At 45.9% G+C, this 13,637-nt stretch overlaps 1 protein-coding gene across 7 annotated transcripts in view; it reads left to right on the top strand.

Annotated features, from left to right (window-relative positions):
• The window catches only part of grb10b (growth factor receptor-bound protein 10b), a 47,407-nt gene that overhangs the window by 22,159 nt on the left and 11,611 nt on the right, over window positions 1-13,637 (top strand). For 6 of the 7 annotated variants that reach the window (XR_014536164.1, XM_083557335.1, XM_083557332.1 and 3 more), the window contains exons 4-5: window positions 1,553-1,784; window positions 4,816-4,957. Coding sequence is in view for 6 of the 7 variants with exons in the window: in XM_083557335.1 (XP_083413461.1) it covers window positions 1,553-1,784; window positions 4,816-4,957 (374 nt within the window). In the remaining variant the exon portion in view is untranslated. The remainder of the gene's footprint in view (window positions 1-1,552; window positions 1,785-4,815; window positions 4,958-13,637) is intronic. The other variant, XM_083557337.1, reaches the window with a different exon arrangement.

Here is a 13,637-nt window from a genome sequence, read left to right as displayed (position 1 = left end):
GCGGTTCCATTTCCCAGCTCGTGATAGTCACAGGATGTTCCGCGCTAATAACCCTTAATAATTCTCGCTAACCGCGCACGACTTTTCTCAGGGTTCTGCTTCTCAGCCGGTGCCTTTCAGGGAAGCATTTGATTCGATTTGTCGCTTTCGGTGGAAAGTAATTTGATTACGGCGGTCTGCATGCTGCAGGATAAGTTTTTCTCGCCGCAGGGGTCACGTGAGGAACAAAACGCACGTAGGGCACGTAATCGGTGGAGTTAACGCTCTTGCTTGACCTTTTCGAAATACGGCTTTGCTATAACCCTGTTTATGGCTCCCTGGAGTCAAATAGCGGTTTTCTTTATCAGCACTTTCACTGTCAGTCACTGTCAGTCGTCTTGCTATTGGGTTAAGGTCCTTTGTTCTGGGGGTCCAGGAGCTGGCAGCTTGGTGTGGCTGGGATTTGAACTCGCGACCTTCAGATCCAAAATCCGAACACCAAACACACCACAGATTTGTCCAGTGACCCTGCCGGATTTTCAAACCGCGATCGGACGCCTATAAGAAACGCTTTTGTTTGTTAAAGTGGTTGAAGGCGTTGAACTTCTAATTAGGAAGTTTAAATCCTGCCCTCACCGATGTGCCAGATTTTGTCAGATCAGTTTTTTTTAAAACTCTTAAATAGCCAGTATATTAACAGTCTAGGTTTTTTTAATCTCCTGATTCGTGTGTAAAATGCCTTTAATTTGACACTGTATTTATGCTCCTGTTCAAATCTCAGTTCCGTATGAAAATCCGGTTTTTGGCGACCTCTTGTGACAGGAGTAGGAACTGCAGCCCCATATACTAAACGCTACATTTCTTGAGCAGTCGTGTTCTTGTGATTGTGTGACTCCTGAAACATTTACATTCTTCTTGAAACCATTTATCTGTCCATCATCGTGTCATTTCCTTTTTTTTTTTTTGACACCTTGCTATTTGGCCATATTTGGGCACTTCGGTGGTAATTTACTGGATTCAGAGGAACCAGTACTGCATCAGGTCTCAGCCTGTAGTCAGTAAGAAGTAGATCAGTTTTATATAGTTGATCGCTGAACCTTTCCTCTGTCGTTACGAGAGCGGCCTCTAGAGGTGAATCGCTGACGTCGCGAGCCGTTTATTTTTACACGCGAGACTGCGCGCTGCACGGAGATTTATCATTTATAATTTATCAGTTATTTTATTATTTTCCTGAATTATTTATATTTGATTTCTTCAGCACATTTTAATGATTCAGTACTTTGTTTTTTTAGTTTTTGTTGATAAAATGGGGTGGTTTTATATTTTTTTTGTTTATTATTCAGTATCTATTTTAAAATATCGGTTGATTAATCGAGTATCGGCAAAGACGATCCGACCTCGCTATCGCTACGGGTGAAATCGATAGCCAGATAATTTGTTAGCGCACTAGCATAAAAAAGATAATACGTGCTAATACGCGTGTTGCGTGTCCCTGAGTGTTTTTTGATGAAATATTTAACAAATCGTCATTTCTCTGTGTGTGTGTGTGTGTGTGTGTGTCTGTGTGTTTCAGAGGATGACGTGGACCTGGAGGCGCTGGTGAACGATATGAACTCGTCGTTCGAGAGCCTGTACCACAGCGGCAGCAGCGTGCAGTGCGAGTCGGTGCCCCTGTTGCACAACGGCCAGCACACACACGCCCACACGCACGCCCACGCGCACGCCCACGCCCACGCGCACACACAGCCCATCGCGCCACATCAGAGACTGCGACGCTCGCAGCCCATGCACATCCTTGCCGTCAGGTAAGAAACACACACACACACACACACACACACACACACACACACACACACAGAGGAAAAGAAAAAGAAATGTGTGGCTGTGGGACGTGTTCACACTGCATTCAGTAAATAAAGGGTACGTGTGATTTGGGACACGCCCACAGTGGATTGATGATGGTATGGTTATGTAAAGTGTGTGTGTGTGATTTGGAACACGTCCACAACGGACCGAAGTTCAAACATTTGTGATTGTGTCCTGCGATTAAGTGTGCACGTGAGTGTGTGTGTGTGTGTGTGTGCGATTCGGGGCACGTCCTCAATCGACTGATGATTTACGTGTCATATAGTTAAGTGTGTGTGTGTGTGTGTGTGTGTGTGTGTGTGTGTGTGTGTGTGTGTGTGTGTGTGTACATGGTTTAGGACACGTCTACAGTGGAGACCTTGCACATAGTGTGTGATTTGTGATGGTTTATGTTATGTATTAAAGTGTGTGTGTGTGTGTGTATAAAAGTGTGTGTGATTCAGAGCACACCTACAGAGGACCAATGAGGATGAGAGATTTGTGATGTCATAGATTTATGAATAATAAAGTAAGTGTGTGTGTGTGTGTGCGTGTGCACGTAGCTTAGTACACATCCGTTTGGATTGATTATCGTGTGTGTGTGTGTGTGTGTGTGTGTGTGTGTGGTTCAGTTTTAAAGTCCACTAAAGACTCTTGAAAGCCGTTGTTGTGGTACACACAAAATAAGGATGTCTCGCCATCATTAGTACATGGAGGCATGGTCTCACTCTTACACACACACACACACACACACACACACACACACACACAAACACACACACACACACAGTGTTAAGCAGCCGGGCAAACTCATGTGCAGTGTAACGTCGGGTCAGCTCCTAGTTGTAGCAAAGGGAAAATGTCAAGTTTAAATGCACAGTTTGGTGAAGGACCACATATGGATGGAAAGGTCAGGTGTCCCAATACTTTTGAGGTGTAGATTTCGATCCAGAATGAGCATGAAATGGTTTTATTGTAGATTATAACATTTTTTCTCAATACAATTTCTCCTATGGGTTATATGGATTTCTGGGGGGAAAATCTCCACTAGATGGAGCCAAAGATTTACAATCCATTTGGTTTTCAGGTTTGAACTGCATCGTTAATCGTTTCATGCAGTGTGCTGTAAGACACCACTTCTTTTCTCCATCTGTCCTCGGCGCGATTGTCGTCACGATCCACGTGTTCGAATTGAAAATCTTGTGGCGATAAATGAAATATTGACTAAATGAGGTCGACTGATACATTAATCAGCACCAATAGTAATAATAATAGTTGATTGCACAAACAAAACAAAATCAGTAACGATATAGTTTTTCCGGGTTGCTTTATACAGCTCGAGAGTGGCCTCTAGAGGCAAATCACTGCTACTTTTTGTTTCGGTTGAAATGTGTGTCTTGTTTTTTTTCCACTGTTTATGAATATAATTAATATATTCATGTTTGTTTTATTGACCACATTTTCATGATTCAGTATCTATAAAAAAAAGTAAGATCGAACGTAGCTATCGGGAAAATCCACCATCGAACTGTAAATGACTAATCTTGAAAATCTCATTGGCACACTTTCTTCGCATCATGGTACCATGAGTCCCGGGCATCCACGTGATGATCTTCTTTTGTAGCTCGTCCGTGGTATGTTTGTGTGTGGGTGGTGGTGGGGGGGGGGGGGGGGTAAGCATGGGTTCACTCAGGGGTTAGCAGTCAAACTTAGCGCTGACCTCTGTGTCACACACTTCAGAGCAGGCACACTTCAGAGTGTGTAAGCTGACTTCAAAGGGGTCAAGCCCAAAACATCCCCACCCCCTCAGCCCCAGGTGTGTGTGTGTGTGTGTGTGTGTGTGTGTGTGTGTGTGTGTGTGTGTGTGTGTGTGTGTTAGTGAGAGATTAAAAGAGAATTGCTAATAGCATGTCTAAAATTGAGCAGAATTCACACCTCAGATGGACAAGCACAAGGGTCATGACTCCTTTACTGTGACTGACAGGCACTTAGACCACACCTCCCTTTCTGACTGTAAGGCACTGAGGCCACCCCCCTTTTAATTAGGAGTATAAGGATCAGAAGCCTTATTGGGAATGAAGGGCATAGAGAGGGCACTGTTTTTTATTGAGAATGATGGGCACTAAGGCCATGCCTATTCTATTGAGTCCACCATTTTTGTAATAGGACTGGCAGGCACAGAAACCACACCTTTTTTTAATTTGACTGAAGGGTATAGAGGCCACACCCCTTTTGTTGGGACTGATGGTCATAGAGGCCATGCCCCTTTCATTAAGACTGATTGGCATAGAGGCCATGCCCCTTTCATTGAGACTGATTGGCATCGAGGCCACACCCCTTTTGTTGACATTGATGGGCATCGAGGCCACGCCTCTTTTGTTGAGACTTATAGGCATGGAGGCCACGTGTGTTTAATTGGACCTGATTTGAATAATTGAAATGTAATAATGTTTTCTTTCTTTCCTTTCTTTTGTTTGGCCGTGTGAGAAATTTTGGTTGCATATTTACGTTTCGTGATTTTCAGCTCCAAACACAGGATTAGTCTCGTTTTTTTTTTTTTAATTCCACCCAGTGTTAAACCCTGAGAGAAAGACGGAGTCTGGTGTCCAAGTTCAGCGTGTGCTCACAGCGTTCCAAACCCTCAGAGCCGAGAGAGAGAGGAAAGAAGAGTCCGTTCCTCTCTTCAGGACGTCCTGATCCCCAGTCTGAAAGAAAGAACAGTGATGATTGAAGGCTTCATGAATCATCACAGCTGAACACTCTTGAGTTTTTTTTTTTCTTTTTTTTTGTGTGCTGCTTTAAAGAAAGTGTGGAACCTGCTGCTGTTTTCCTCCTGATCACTTTACATTTTATTAATCACACTCGCTCTGTCCTCTCTTTCTCTCTCTCTCTCTCTCTCTCTTTCTCTCTCTCTCTCTCTCTCTCTCTCTCTCTCTCTCTCTCTCTCTCTCTCTCTCTCTCTCTCTCTCTCTCTCTCTATCTATAATGTAGGAGGCTGCAGGAGGAAGAGCAGCAGTTCAGGACGTCGTCTCTGCCTGCCATCCCGAACCCATTCCCTGAGCTGTGCAGTCCGGCAAGTTCACCCACGGCCTGCCCCGGCTCTTTACCTCCGTGCCAAGCAGCAGACATACATGTAAGTGTGTGTGTGTGTGTGTGTGTGTGTGTGTTGTATTGATTTCTGTGTATCTGACATTTTGTTTGAGGAACATCTATGCAATATTCCAGGTGGCTTTGAAGCCTCGTGCAAATGTGTCACTGTGCGTTCAAAGCCTGAGGGTGTAGCCGTTCACGTGACACACACACACACACACACACACACACACACACAGTCACAGTGAGTGTGTAACTCGTTGTGTTCAGCTTTCAGTGTGTGTTTGTGTGTTCACACTCTATTCACCCCCTGTGTACATCCACACACCTGCACTGTGCTGCTGCGCACATCCCCCTTATATGACCTGTCTTTTGTTCTGGAGGTTTGTACACACACACACACACACACACACACACACACACACACACACACACACACACACACACACACACACACAGCCTGTTCAGAGTGAGGTTAGTGAGGTTTTATTTATTAGATTTTTTGTCCCACAGTCGCCACTGACTCAAAACAAACTTCTGAATTGTTATTGGAATTTTCCGAGCTACCAATAATATATTTTTATTATTACCAAGTTAAGACATTGGGCTCTGGTTCAGAAGGTCACAGGTTCAAATCCTAGCACCTCGTGGAAGCACATACACCAGCTGCTGTTTGCATCACCATCTGAAACCCATATTATATTCTTGAAACCCCAGTTTGAGTTGCCATTGACGATCCCTTGGCTATCGCATGCTATTCCATGCTATTCCTCCCCCCATCTGGTTAATCATCTCCACATGGAGCTTCGCGGCATTACCGTAACACACGCTCCATTCCTGTAAAAATCCTCCGAGCGCTCGATTCAATTACTCTAATCTCCCTCTTTTGACTTTTATTGTCCCGTGGATTCGACCCGCTGGCCTTTTGAATGAGCCGCGGTCGTCCTACCCGGGAAACCAAGTCAGGAGTCTGGAAGTAATTTACAGCAGTCAGCACTTTTGCGTTGGCCGTCCATAAATGTCAAGCGGAGACGTTTTTCTGAGCTCTTTTTGCACGTGAGATGCAGATGAATCGCGGAGGCCGTTTTCACGCACAGCCTTCCGTGTCACGCTCTCGCTCGATACGTGGCCGAACGAATATCTGGGATTCTTCTCGCGCACGTCTGGGACCATTTCGAGATGCGCCTCCGCGTCCATAGGCGATGGCGTGACCAAAAAACAAACCCCCGAGATCTATTCCCCTGTTTCTTGTTACGTGCAAGCGAACATAATTCGTGCAGATGTTTCTCTCTGGCCTCTCGTTTAAGGAATTTTCCGAGCTGCAGGCGCTTCTCTGACAGGTCCTCGCTCCTTGGCCAACCCCCAGGTGGGAGGCATATCGTCGAGCAGGAGAACTTTTTTTTTGCAGAACCAGTTCTCTTCATTAGCGTTTGCTATTTTTGTCTTCCATGTTGGGAGCACGTGGGGTTGTGGACCTACATGGCAAGCGTTTTGTCGCAGTGACGCTTTTGTCGTAATGAGACTCCAAGAACCAAACCAAAAGCAGGTTGTACAGTCGTTTGAATTCGGGGCGTACAAGATAAAGGTTAGAATCACGAATGCAGAGCCGCCTAATGCCGTTCTCAATGTGGTCGGACGCGATTGTCTATTATTGCCATTGGTTAAATCTGGTTGTTTTACCCAAAAGTTTTAAACTACATTCCAGATAATTCCCAGAATTTTGCAACCTAATGCAGAAGATGGGATCTTTTCCACATCTGGGGAGATCTGCGGAACGCCCCTCAACCCAGTCGCAGGGGTTTGGCTAAGAAGGTCTAATGCACCCGTCGCCTTTTCTTTTCTTCTTTTCTTCAAATCTCAGCCGTGTGAACGCTGGCTCCTTGAGCAAGACCTTTAACCCTAAACTGCTCAGTTACACCCTGCCTTAGTTCAGGCTTTTCGAGACACACTAATCCATCAGCTCGGATCATCCCGGCTTTTGTTCATCACGCCCAGGTGGACCGTACTTCCCATTTTGGATTTGGTGCACCTGGTCAGGCCGTAGCAGAGTCTGGCGCATCCCAGACCATCAAATAACCGTTTTGTCCCTGGAGCACCTCTGCATGCTGAAACCTGCCCGGATTACCTACTGTTGCATAAGTTCACTTGACAAAGAGCAGAGATTTCGCAGAGGTGCTGTTATCTTAAAAAAGCTTCTACTTCACAAGTCGTCAAAGGCTATTTATAGATGTAGTGACCCCGAGCAACCGCATCACCTATGACCTCTGTCTAAGAGGCTTATAGATCTTTACGAGTACCTCTTGCAGCCTGGTGCCTCTAGGTTACTTGCTTCGTGAAATTTAGGGGGCAGGGAGCAACATGGATCCTCTGATAAGGAAGGCGGTGTGTTTCAATATATTACTCACCGTAGTAATAGTAGTAGTAAATGTGCAGCAGATCGTGCTCATGAAATGCTCGGGAAGTGCGTGCAAGTGTAGCACATCATATCAAATGCTCAACAAACCGCTCCAGGCTTTTTTGCAACAGAGCCATGAATAAAACATGGCATGCAAGGTGCTGAAAGGTGGTTCGTTTATTGGCGTGATAGTGCCATACTCAGGTGCTCACACAAAGCCAAGACGGTTGAAGGGAACAGTGAGGAACCTGGGAGGAACCATGAGCTTTTTCAGCACATCCATGGGGAAAGCCGTACTTTTAGAGTGCTGCATTGTTTTGGCAAACGAGTGACACAAAGAAAAAGAAGTCCAATGTTAAACTCTGCCTGGACTTGGCAAGCCTCCAGAGAAGCCTCATTATAAAGGCCTCATTGAGACAGAACGTACTGTACTGTACGAAGCAGCTCAGCAGAACTGCCTTTCAATGTGAGAACATTTTCTTCTCTGCACTCGGACCAGTTGATGCGCTCCACATGTCTCCCAGATTATTTTGTACTAGACAGTGTGGTTGTTACCTTCAGCCTCGGTGGTACCACATCGCTGAGGAGTTGGGATTTGAGTCTCCGGTGTTATTGCAGTGTTTCCGCAGGGTCTCAAAAAGTCTCAAATTTATCAACTCTCAAAATTAATCAAATTTTTAGGCCTTAAAGTCTTACATTCGCTAAATAAATGTGAACAGGTTGCTTTCAACGTATGTGTGTGTGTTAATGGTAGGTCCTACCAATGCTCTTAAAAAAGGTCTTACATTTGACTTTTGATTTGCGACAAAGCCGCTCGCCATGCGAGACAAACCTGTGCGCTGGGAAATAGACACCGGTTTAATTCCATGTCATCATCTTCATGAGGAAACGGACTGTTTTTAAGCGTGACCCGTCATTACTCAACCTGTTGGACTCTACTGTGTGTCATTAGTTAAACAAATCTGCAAACCAGTTGGCCAGTTTGTGTCGTATTCAGTGAGCTGTCGTACCCCCAGAATTCCCGGTTTAGGTGGGACAGTTGCATTTTTATGTCTTTTTTATGCCCTGCCAGTAGATTAGTTCTACTGCATCGGGTGCCAAGCGGCGTCTGGGTGGCCACGAGACGTGGGCAGCATCAGTGAAACAGTGGACAGACAGTGGCGCTTGTCCTGAATTGATTTGTTTGATTAAAGAGGATGATGTCATTCTCAGCGGGCGTCCGGTGGTCATCCCCGCACGGACAATGATCCGCCGCTGGGCTGAGCGGGTTCCTCCCCCCCTTCGTTTTAGAGGACACCATTAAAATGCTCGCTGCTATTGAGCAAGCATTTGGCTCAGCCTCGACTTAATCTCGGTTGGAAGCCAAGAGCTAAAGAGGTCAGCCATTCAGAAGCATAATGTTGGGGGGGGGGTCTTCGTGTGTGGCGGACGCTTGATCAGGAGGGCGACCGGACGTGACTGCTGTCTCGCCTGATTGATCTGTACGTGTCATTTTTTTTTTTTTTGGGTAAGGAGAGCTTAGCTGGAAAGATTTGGGATTGTTCTGGTAATTTTGACGCAGCGCTTCCTTTTTTTTTATTGACAAAAAAAAAAAAGAATTGTCAAATTTGACCATGAATAAGAAAAGCATGCGTTCGTTACAGGGTTATTTTTATTACAGTCCTCAGCATGACACTTAACGTGCGGTACGAAAGCTGATGACGCGGTACCTCAAAGTACTGCCGACTTCAACAGTCTCGAGTCTTATGAGCAGCCTCATGATGCAGATTCAGCACTTTCAGCCCACCGGTGACCATTTTTTCGAGCACTTAATCATAGATTTGCTCTGTTTGACCTCTGCACTGTAAATGTGACGCCACCGTTTTGCACAGTTTTTAGTTACAGCGCATTGCGAAAGTTTCCACATTCTGTCACGTTTTAACCACAAACTTAAATGTATTTTATTGGGATTTTATGTAATGTTTTTTTTTATTTATAAAAACCTAAAAAGTGTGGCTTGCCGATGTATTCAGCCCTCCTTACTCTGATACCCGTAAATAAAATCCAGTGCAATCAACTGCCTTCAGAAGTCGCCTAATTAGTAATTCTGGTCTACCTGTCAGTACTTAAATCCCAGTATAATTACAGCTGTTCTGTGAAGGCCTCAGAGGTTTGTTAGAGAACATTAGCGAGCAAACTGAGACGTACTTATGAAGACTAAAGAAAACCCCAGACAGTTCAGGGACTTGTGGAGTAGTTTAAAGGAGGGTTTGGTTATAAAACCATCCCAAGCTTTGAACATCTTACAGAGCACTGTTAAATCCATCATCCCCTAACGTACCATGACATGGCCGTCCACCTAAACTGACAGCATTGATACAAGAAGCAGACAGAAGGCCCATGGGTAACTCTGGAGAAGCTGCAGAGATCCACAGTTCAGGTGGGAGAGTCTGTCCACCACTTCACCAATCTGGCTATTATGGAAGAGTGGCAAAAAGAAAACAATTAACCAAAAAAAAGTTTGCCACAAGCCATGAAGGGGACACAGCAAAATGTCAGCCTGAACACACCATCCCTACTGTGAAACATGGTGGTGGCAGCACCACGCTGTGGGAATGCTGTTCTTCAGCAGGGACAGGGAAGCTGGTCAGAGATAATGGGAAGATGGATGGAGCTGAATACAGGGCAATCTATTAGAGGCTGCTGCTAACTCGAGATCTTCCAGCAGGACAACGACCCTAAACATACAGCCAGAGCTACAATGGGAATGGTTGAGATCAAAGCATATTCCTGTTACAACATTCATGTATCAGTTTCCTTCCACTTCACAATTCTGCAATACTTTGTGTTGGTCCATCACATAAGATCAATTACGTAGAATTAGGTAATAAAGTCGTTTGACAGGATGCCGAGGAAAAACAGAACTGAACATCCTGCTGACTCGACCTTAAGGCGCGAGCAAACGCTGAAACAAGAGATTTGGTTGGGGTGGAGAGGGAGGGAGCGAGCGAGGGAGGGAGGCGGCCTGTCAGGCACTTCACAAAACTTCGCCTCTTTTCCCTACAGCTCGAAAAGCGCAGGTCTTTTTTTCCTTCTTGTGTAGGAGACATTCTGTTCCGCATTTAGTTTTACGCCTTCCAGCCGGAATATTTTCCACGCGTGACGTAGGAATGTTCAGTTTTGCCCCAAGGTTAAAAAAATGCCCCGCTCTTCTGGTCGCCACTCCAAACTGCTAAATTGTACGTCTACTTCTCCAAATAGATTTTTCCAGAACAGCTCTATGTTTGGGTCGAGCTGTACGGCTTTCTGCTGGATCTGGAACATCATCCACATCAGTTCTCCATCAACATGCAGTCAATCAGCTGCAGTGACGTGTGTAGACTTTACTTTTACAGGTGAATGTTACGGGATGTGGGAAGGAAAAAGAATGATTTAAAAGGAGGACGGAAGGAATTAAACAAATAAAAGGAAGGAAATGAGAAAGAATGAAGGAAAGAAAGAAAAAAGATAGAAAGGAAAGACAGTTAAAAAGAAGGATTGATTGGAAAAGAAGGAAGGAAAAAAGAAAGATTGACCAAAAGGAAGAAGAAAGGAAGGAAAGAAATGAAGGAAAAAAGAAAAAATGAAGGAAGGAAAGAAAGAAAAAAATGAAAGAAAGGAAGGAAGGAATGAATGAAGGAAAGATGACAAGAAGGAAGGAAAGAAAAAGACAAGAAATAGAAGGAAGGCAAGGAGGGAAAGAAAAAGAAAGAAAGAATTCCAGGCAGATTGCTGTATTTAACCCGCTGAATTGCATCTGGGGTGGAGGGCGTGGCCGAGCTCCAGGTCTATGGTCTGCAGGAGGTGTCTGTGGTCAGCATCGAGACGTGTAACGAAAGGCTTTATTCCTTCACTAAATACGTTCGGGGGGGTTTGGGGGGGGTGGTTTGACACTCCCTTCACCACTCCCTTTACCACTCCCTTAAAGACATCCGCCTTTGGGTTTCACGTGTCCTGAACCAAAGAATCCGATTCACATGTGAACTTGTATGTGAGAAATGATTTACATGTAATACTTGTAAGTCGGAAGTCGTCTGCCGAATGTCAATGCGGAAAGAGGCTGTGATCTGAAACTGTGGTCTCGGTGCTCAGTGCTCGCTCTGGTGCTCAGTGCTCGCTCTGGTGCTCAGTGCTCTCTCTGGTGCTTAGTGCTCGCTGGAAGGAAGTGCTCGCTCTGGTGCTTAGTGCTCGCTGGAAGGAAGTGCTCGCTCTGGTGCTCAATGCTCGCTGGAAGGAAGTGCTCGCTCTGGTGCTCAGTGCTCGCTGGGAGGAAGTGCTCGCTCTGGTGCTCAGTGCTCGCTGGGAGGAAGTGCTCGCTCTGGTGCTCAGTGCTCGCTGGGAGGAAGTGCTCGCTCTGGTTTGTGCATTCGGATGTTCGTTCCTGTGCTCTGTTTTAGTATCAGAACCTCTGCTTCTAAAACTCATTATCCACCTGAGGATGTTCTCCAGCCTGAATCACAAAATTGTCTCCAACTCTGGTTTTCTTTTTTTTGTTGTTTTTTTATACCACCGGAGTTTTTTCAAGTATAATAATAAAAACTTAATACGTTTGTGAGGGAACAATGATTGTAACGATTTTCCGCTCAGAAAAAGGATTCGGTTTAAGTGTCCATCGGTGACCAGGTGATAAACTGAACCTCAGTGACTAGACTTTAATGAGCGGTCATTCAGAGTTGAGGACGAAAATGAGGACGGGTTTCTATCAAGGTTTTTTTTCTGGGTAATGACCAAAGTCTTCCTTCGATGCTGCTCCCTTTGTGAACTCTTCATCCGTGACGGGAAATCAGCTGCAAATGAGCGACACCGGGGACTAGGAATTCCCCGGTCTGCACACACACACACACACACACACACACACACACACACACACGGCCTTCTGTCTGCCTGGGTGACGGAGTGATCGGAGGAACAAGGGAGGAGCCGTCTCATCCTGTCCAGCTGGAGCTCCAGAGAGCTCGCATGCCTTTCATGTGACTACCCTAAAAACTCTTTCTTCTGCTATCCCTCTTTCGCTCTTTTTCTTTCTCTCTCTCTTTCTCTCTCTCTCTCTCTTCCCCACCCCCATAACCAAATCCCCCCACCCCCGAGGCCTCACAAGAGCCTGAGTCATCCTACGTTTTTTTTTTTTTTCTTTTTTTTTTTCTTCTCTCCTCCCGTGCCACAGGTTTTTTTTTTTTGCATGGTTGTTAAAGGTAATTTCTGTGCCGGAGTCGTTTCCGGTGACACGACAAGTGTGTCGAACGAAGTGTGTGTGTGTGTGTGTGTGTGTAGCGTTCACAGCGTTATTTATTTTTTGGCAAGCGGTTTCGGCGCACTAACGAACAGACGTCCCGAACTTCAGAGTTCAGGCGAAATGGGGGAGAAGGGGGGAGGGGGCGGCAGACGAAACACGGAAACGAGTGAAAGTTGAGACGTGATTTTATATATTTTTTTTCAGCCTCCTGAAACAACAAGGCGGCTGTGGGCCGGTGGGGAAAAGGGAAAAGTTGGAGCCGCGAGCGCATGACTGCGCGTCTGTCTGTGGGCTGTGCATGCATGTGAGAAGGGTGTGTGTGTGTGTGTGTGTGTGTGAGACCGTGTGAGTGTGTGGGAATGATTACATCAGCCTCAGCAAGCCCTATGATTGGTCAGGGAAGTGTGGTTTGATTCGCTACCTAAAAGGCTGTGCCTTGTAACCCTTTGTGAGAGGAGCGGAGCAAAGTTGTCGGCCGAGCTCGGGAACAGTTACCCTCCGCTTTCTGCGTCCCGAACCCGAATAGATAGATAGAGAGAGAAAGGTGGAGAGGCATTAAAAAAAAGAGTGAAAGAAGGAGAGAGATGAAATGACAGGTATGATCCAGTGAACCTCTGACAGCCATCAGCATCTGTCCTTGAAAGTTTTTTTTTCTTTTCTTTTTTTTTAACGTTCTTTGCGGAGTTGTGGAAAACGTCGGAGAACTCTCTCGACTCACGGAGGAGGCTAGAATGCCATCGTGCTCTTCCGACTGGTGCCTGCTGAGGCCTGGGGAGGTAAGGTTTCTCTCTCGCGCCCGGATCCGTACGTCACCTCCTGCGGGGGGGTGTTAAGAAAGCGTGTTTCTTCTCTTTCAGCTCGCCGGATTGAAGCAAATGATTTGTGCGCACATTTTTTTTATTGGGTCCCCCCGAAAAGCCGTGACGCCGAAAATCCGAAGTGTCTGACACGTCCGATCCGAGAGGTCGCCGAGAGGGGGGACGCAGGAGGGGAAAAGGGGCTGGACGTCGGAAGGGACGCGTTCCGGAAATTTCACTTCGGAGCGATGATGCACAGGAAGTAGCTCCAGAGCCGTAT

Source organism: Silurus aristotelis, assembly GCF_946808225.1.
Source record: "Silurus aristotelis genome assembly, chromosome: 1".
NCBI classification, from domain to species: Eukaryota; Metazoa; Chordata; class Actinopteri; order Siluriformes; family Siluridae; genus Silurus; species Silurus aristotelis.
This window is presented reverse-complemented; position numbering and strand designations above follow the sequence as displayed.